At 54.0% G+C, this 7,188-nt stretch overlaps 1 protein-coding gene across 3 annotated transcripts in view; it reads left to right on the top strand.

Moving 5' to 3' along the window:
• The window catches only part of SYK (spleen associated tyrosine kinase), a 75,727-nt gene that overhangs the window by 47,683 nt on the left and 20,856 nt on the right, over positions 1 to 7,188 (top strand). For 2 of the 3 annotated variants that reach the window (XM_040620336.1, XM_040620334.1), the window contains exons 5-7: positions 1,976 to 2,057; positions 2,403 to 2,452; positions 4,033 to 4,101. In XM_040620336.1, coding sequence (XP_040476270.1) covers positions 1,976 to 2,057; positions 2,403 to 2,452; positions 4,033 to 4,101 — 201 coding nt within the window. The remainder of the gene's footprint in view (positions 1 to 1,975; positions 2,058 to 2,402; positions 2,453 to 4,032; positions 4,102 to 7,188) is intronic. The other variant, XM_040620335.1, reaches the window with a different exon arrangement.

Below are 7,188 nucleotides of genomic sequence, written 5' to 3'. Positions count from 1 at the left end.
ACTGCGTATCCGGGGCCAGGTGCCTTGCTCGCTGCAGGAGGAATCTCTGTGAAATTAAGGCGACTTAGAAAGTAGGTCAGCACGGCCTGCGCGTGCTCAGGGTTTATCAGCTCTGGTCTGAAAAAGGGTTTATTCTTGACCCCGCTGTTAGGAAACCCCCCAAAGAGCCCCTAATTCGGGAGGCACGTAGGGAATGAAGAACAGGGAACGGACGCCGCCACACTTTCCTCTGGGCCGAGGTGGGCCCACGCTGCTTATGTCACGTGCGTCACAGCCGCACGTGGCCGTGGCCGTGGCCGTGCTGTGCGCACTACCTCATCCTACAAACAGCTGGGCTCAGCAGTGCAGTTTTGCTGTTTCTCTGAGAGTCGGGCCTTGCTGCCCTCGGTGGAATTCCTGACTTTGGAGGGTCAGCAAACCCCGAACCCAGCCTGGCCCCTGGCCTGTGTTTGTGTAGTTCTTGAAAAAGTGGTTTTTTCACTTCGAAGGAGTCTTTAAAAAAAAAAAAAAAGTAAGGGATTGTGCAACTGGGTATCCAAGCCTAAAATATCGCCGTCTGGCCCATTCCAGAAAAAGTTTGCTACCCCCTGCTGGAGAGGGTATCCTCATAGGTATGCCCACCTCCGGGCACCCTCGTCCGGCACGTTGTCGGCAACCTCAGGATATTCGAGTGACACTGGAGAGCTGGACAGGATGCCTCCCTGCCTTAGGGACCCCGATCGCGCCAGCCCGAGAGCACGTTATTGGACCCATCGGAGCAGGCAGAGCCCCGTGTCTAGTCCAAAAGCGTGTCAGGGCTGGTCACCCTGCAACGTCGGCTTGGAGGGTAGATCTCACCACAACAGAAGACAACTTAACGAAGACCATGCTTCCTGGAAAGATAGTGTATTCATGCAGGGGCGCCTGGCTGGCTCAGTGGGTACAGCAGGTGACTCTCGATCTCAGGGTCATGAGTTCAAGCCCACCTTGGGTGTGGGGCCCACTTAAAAAAATAATAATAGATATATTTTTTTTCATTCAACAAAGATTCACCCAAGCAAGTAAGTGTTGAGAGGAGAGAAGATTCAGGAGCAGGGTCCTTAACTGCAGATGTACCAATAAACAGACAAGGAAGAGATACCAGATATGAGTTATGAAGATTCTAGGTCATCCGAAGAGGAAATGTCTGTAAGAAAATGTGAAATAGCAAGACTGTCTTCTTACTGTGCAGTTTTGATGACGTATAAATAAATCTACTTGCCATTAATTAATTTTTAATGGACCAATTGGACATCATGGGTCACAATATTCTGGGAGCCCTTAGCCAAGGATGGCCACGATCTGTCAACAGAAGGCCCCCTTCCCCCTGTCCCAGCTCTGCTGTCTTCTCCCTGAAAGTCTTGGGCTGAGTGACTTGGTCCCTCCGAAGCCGTTGCCCACAACCCCCGTACAGCAGGAATTAGTAATTAATAGCATATTGGTATTCCTTTACTTGCCCCTCCATCAGGAAGGGAAGCGCCTCAGGGGTAGGAAATGTGTCTCATTCACCTTTGTTTGCCTTTGGTCCTGTCTTGGGGCCCAGTGTGTTTGTTGAATGACTACGTGAAGGAATAAGTATTGGCGTACATCACACAGATGTAGGAGAAATAAACAAATAAATGGAATTTGATACCAAAAAAGGAAGGGAGGGAGGGAAGAAGGGAAGGAGGGAGGGGTGGAAGGATGGAGAGGTGGATGGACAGAGGGAGGGGTGGACGGACGGATGGAGGGGTGCTGGGAGAGTAGGGCAACGTCCAGAGCAGAGGCGGTGAGTGGACGCCAGTCCAGGATGTGAGTGTGGGGTGGGAGAGACGTGAGGAGGGACCAGGATGGCCTCCCGAGGAAGCACGTTTTGTCGTTCCGGGGCGGCCTCGGGTCACACTTCAGGTGCCCACTCCAGGCAGGATTTCCCCATTTCCTGCCTCTGGTTTACAGCCCTTTCCTTCTTCCCTTTCAGCTCGTGGAGCATTACTCTTACAAACCGGACGGGCTGTTGAGAGTTCTTACGGTTCCGTGCCAGAAAATTGGCGGGCAGACAGGTGAGCCCCTGACCTTGGAGCCTCCGTGTCCGGGACCTTGACGGTGATCAGCCTGGCCTTACAGTCCGCCTGTCCTGGATCCGGGTGGGATGAGGCCTTGTTTTTACCGGTTGACAAAAGATGGGTTCGGGTCACTCCGTTAGTCACACTGTAGCCGATAGCCTTAACTGGAGAAAGCGGGTTAGTTCTAATCGCGCGGGTGAGGACGCGGAGTGGAGGAGGAGAAGGAGAAACTGCTTACTGGGCAGGGCCGGCTGACGGTCAGGCTGAGAGGTCTGCACCGGGGAGGAGGGGGCCTCTGGGTGTCGAGATTCAGCCATCACTGTCCACACTCTTCCCACCCAGGAAACATCAACTTTGGAGCCCGCGCGCCCCTGCCAGGTGCCCACCCTGCGGTAAGTGCCGAGAGCTGGGCGCGGTGGAGCGGCTGCAGCCAGCACCAGGAGAAGCATGGGGGGAGCGCACGGGGGGCAGAATTGTTGCTCCTGTGGTGCTTGATAACCGGGGCCCGGGGAGCGCCCACTGGAATCGGCCTCCTTCCCGGTCCAGGCCAGCTGAGTTCATTTTCTCGTAGGTTAGACCGGGACGCCTGGGGCTAAATCAGAAATATGCCTCCCGGAGGCTTTGGGAAGGGATGTGCGGGACCCAGGAGCCCGTGCACACGGTCGCTGGCGTGAGTCTGTGGTGCAAGGTGTCTCACTGAGCTTGCCCGCCCGGCTCTCTCGGTTAGATCATCGTTCCCAGAAGCCGAGACCTTTCTGGAGAGCTGGTTTGACGGTAGCTCAGCGGAGGAGGCTGGGGTGGGGATGGGAAACTCAGCAGCATCAGATGAGGGAAGCCTCTAGAGAAGGCCAGAACGCACTCCTCCCTCCGCGTCAGCAAGAGGTGAGAACGGGACCTGTCCCACGTCTCCAGGTGGGCTTGCCCGACACACACCCCTAAAGGGAGAAGTCCGCCTCTCTCCTCTCTCCAGACTATTCCAAACGGACACACAGATCAATATTCACGGGAGGAATTGGGTCCTGCTCCTTTTCGGGATGTCGGCGTGGACTTTGGTGTCCTTGAATGCCATCTATAAAGTGTAAAAAGCCCCGTCCTGAGCTGTGTGCTCCGTGTCTCCCTCATTGTCTATTAACCCTTAAAACACAGAATCAGCAGAAAGCGGAGTGTCCTTTCTGCCCACAGGAAGGCGGGCTGGCAGCCCACGAGCTGCACCCACATTCGAGCAGGGAGGCTCAGGGGCGGGGGAGGGTGTCCCTGTCAGCAGATGGGAGGAGGGGCTTCGGAATTTGCTAAAATACCAGTGAACTTCGGTGCCATCGTCTAAAATACAGCCCGTGTGTGGAGTCATCACTCTATTTTAGCCTTTATGTGGCTCCGAGGCCTGGGGGTCTGCTGGCCCGTAGATGCCCCATGAGGCGGAGAGCTCCCCCTCCCAGGTGGGTGAGGGCTTAGGGCTGAGAACTCTTACGGGGTGCCAAGACCCAGCCACAGCCGTGCCTCACCCAGGAGCTTCCAAAATGAGATATTTCGGAAAATGCTTTTATGGACCGTATCTCAATGCATACAGGAAAAATGCGCATGCCCTACGTGTCCGAATCAAGGAATTTGCACAAACGCCAGGGAACCAGCACCCGGAAGAAGTAACACAACTGGGCGCAGGCTTACTTCGAGTGTCTTTAGAGTGATTTGCGGTGTTGGTGACTTAGTAATCTGTATGAGACGAGCTACTTAACGGGACAGCCCTGATTCTGTAGCTTTCCACGGAAAGTATTAACCGAAGTATTTTTCCAGCTCCTTCTGCTCAGGTGGCGGGCTTACCCTGAAGCGTCCCTAACGTTCAAGCGTTGCCAGCGGCGTCCCTGCAGCCGAGCGTGGTGGGGTCGGCAGTGTAACCGCAGAGCAACGTGAAATAGCGGGCCGTGTGTTGCTTTCTGAGACACTGACTCTCCCTCTTTGCCGTTATGGTTTCTAGACGTGGTCAGCGGGCGCGATAATCTCCAGAATCAAATCCTACTCCTTCCCAAAGCCCGGCCACAGAAAGGTGCTCGAGGGTCCCCCGCTTGCTGCCCCTAAGTGGTGGGGCTGACCCGCAACCCCCGCCCCCGCGCTGCTGTGCTCTCCGCCTGCCGTGCGTGGCCCCGGGGGCAGCCCGCGCCCGGGTGCTCGCCGCGCTTTCCGTGTGGGTGCTGGTCCCCGCAGCCCGGTCTGCCCCCGCCAGCCTGCGCTCCCTGCTCCGTGTGCGCTTGGACGTCCCCGGGTCGGCGTGGGAGGTGGGAGCCTCACGGCCGAGAATCTTCCGCGAGCCGGCCAAGTGGTTTGTTGCCAAAATCACAGGTTGCAGAGCATGGTGGTTGATTCTGTGAAGTTCGTGCTGATGGGAGGGGTGCTGAGGTGTTGTGGGGGCTGCACAAGGGGCTCCTCAGGCTGTTTATCGCGTGGCGACCGAGGCCCACGACACCCGCATCGAGGCTGTAGATGGCCAGCACCATCTTGAATGCCACTCGTACAAAGACAGGCGTGGAATTCGAGGGTTAGACGTGCCTTGTCTCTTCAGGAGCCGTTCACGTTGGCCAGGGATGCATTTTTGTCTTTGGCGTTGATTGAATTGTAAGGGGAAAATCAAAGAGTTTTTAATGATTTTTACTTCTAATGAACCATCTCTGTACACACACACACACACACACACACACATATATGTGTGGTTGCTTTTTTTTCCTTTGTACTGTTTTCATTGGTGGTAGAGAGTTGATTCTTTTGTTCATAAGTCTTTCCATTTTCATACCAGTTGGTATTTTTTTCCCAACATTTCAACCACACAGTTGGGCATCAACTCATGATGCACGTTGCCGAAAGTACTTGCTAGGAACAACAGAAATCAAAAGCATAGATCCCTGAGATTTTATTTAGGAAGAATTTTCCAGGTGGGCAGTCACACGCTGGGTTCCCCCAGTCTTGTTGGCCATAGATCAGAGAAGAGAGTTGAATGTGATGGTCGAAGGGCAAGTTCTCTGGTAGACGGAATGGAGTGGCAGACTGTTTGAATGTCACGTGGCCAGGCGGTGTGGACCAGCTCGTGGAACCTCAGCTAGGATGTGGCAGGGCTTTGGGGGAGCTGAAGTCAGGGCTGCCCGCGCCAGGGCTGGCGTGTTAGGAGTCAGTGACCAGATTGTCAAGGTGACACATTCTCTATGTCCGGTGCCCCTTTGTCCCACCACTTGGTGTTTGCTTGAAGCCACCAGGACCAGTAGGTGATTGAGGCCGTGGCCCTGAGGAGGTCAATGTCCAAGACAAAACTCTCCGGCCCGCGTGGCCCAGGACCCCCGTCGGCATGTGCCCCTTCCCTTGGGAGAGGGCTCCACGTGGCCGCCAGGACCGTGTCTCACAGGCCCGTAGCCCCACAGGAAATAGGGCAGATGGCGCCCATAGGCCGCGGTGATACAAAGCATTTTCTGATGCTGGGTGCATTTCTATCAACAGTCACCTTTTCGAGGCTGTAATTACAAATTTAGTTCAAATTAGTGACTTCGCGACCGTGGTTTGGCCGTCAAACACAAGATGCAGGAGTGTTTAACCGAACGCGGCATCAAGCGTTTCATAGAACATCTCAGGGCAGGACGTGCGGCCTCCACGGTGCCTAGAACCCCTCACTCGCCAGCTTCCGTGGCCCCTCCACGCCCAGGGCCTGCGCGGCAGCCGCGGAGGAAGCCCTGTAGAGTGGGCCACACCGCTTACGTTTTCATTATTCCCTTTGTGATGTGCCAGCGCGCAGCCCCCCACCCACGTGCGGTCCCAGACATGGGCGGGCTCACCGTGTGCGACCACGTCCTGCGCGTCTTAGTTCTGTGGCTCTAAGTGCAGCATGCAGGGCTCCTTCAGGGAGCACGACCACTTAGAGATTTGTGTGCAAACAGACACACACACACGCTGATCTAGGTACATATATGCCACACGTACACCTACCTATTTCTACACACACACGTCTCTACAGGCATGCACCCACACATGCATAACAGGTTGATCACAAGGACTTGCCTTAAGCATTTATAGGGGCCGACTAAGCAAATCCCGTCTCTGTGGGGCAGACCGTCAGGAAGGGCAGATTGGAGCAGGGTGGAACCTCTCGGGCATGGCTGAGGTTGTTGTCCACAGCCAGGGGTCAATACACCCTCCACCTTTCTCTCTTTCTCTCTCTTGGGAAAGCCACAGCTCTCCCCAAAGGACTCTCAACTGATTAAGCCAGGCCCACCCAGGATAATCCCCCAATTTAAACCGACTAATTAGGATTTTAGTTATATCTGCAGAATCCCTCCACAGCAGTAGCGAGATGACAATTTGACTCCATCATGGAGGACCAGCTCTCAGGCTAGCCACGTGGACACATCAAAATGCCAGGAAACAGTAACCCCGCCTGGCGAGCAGACAAGGCTCGCCACCACCCCATCACTGTCCCAAGCAGGCTGAAGCCAGCTTGCATCACTCGCAGTGACTAAGGAAACACCCAGAAAACACGTAGTCGATGCTTACGCTAAAGGAGAGCATGTCTCTTTTTCCTACGCTACCAGTATACCAGCAAGACTACCTAAAGATAAAGAACTATCATCAAAGGAGATAATAAACTGGGAGTAAGTATCAGTCATGATGATACACATGCAAGGTTAAGATCCTGAATATATAAAGAAATTCCGTAAGTCAATAAAAGTTTAAACTAACAGGCAAATGGCAGAGGATGTCAGTAGGTAGTTTGTAGTAGAACAGAAATAAATAGGAAAAAAATGTAGGAAAACGTAAACATAGGAAAATCTGTTCCATTTCATAATAAGAGAAATGCAAGTGAAAACTAGGTGCCCTGTTACGTCCACCTGTGAAATGGACCCAAATAAAAAGCGACAGGATGTGCAGTGAGGGTGTGGTGAGTAAGCCCTCCCACACTTGGCTGGAGAAGTGTGATATGATGCGGCCTCCAGGGAAGGGACGCGCACAGCATCCGTCCAGCGTAAAACCACATGCGGCTCCTTAACTGCAATTTCGTCTCTAGGTGTGTGGTATTCCTGCGCGTCTGTGTCTACGAAAGTGTTTATTCCGGCACTGTGTAACTGACAATGTCTGGAAACAAATGAGAAGTCTGTCA

Source organism: Ursus maritimus, unplaced genomic scaffold, assembly GCF_017311325.1.
Source record: "Ursus maritimus isolate PB19 unplaced genomic scaffold, ASM1731132v1 scaffold_34, whole genome shotgun sequence".
In the NCBI taxonomy this organism is placed as follows: Eukaryota; Metazoa; Chordata; class Mammalia; order Carnivora; family Ursidae; genus Ursus; species Ursus maritimus.
This window is presented reverse-complemented; position numbering and strand designations above follow the sequence as displayed.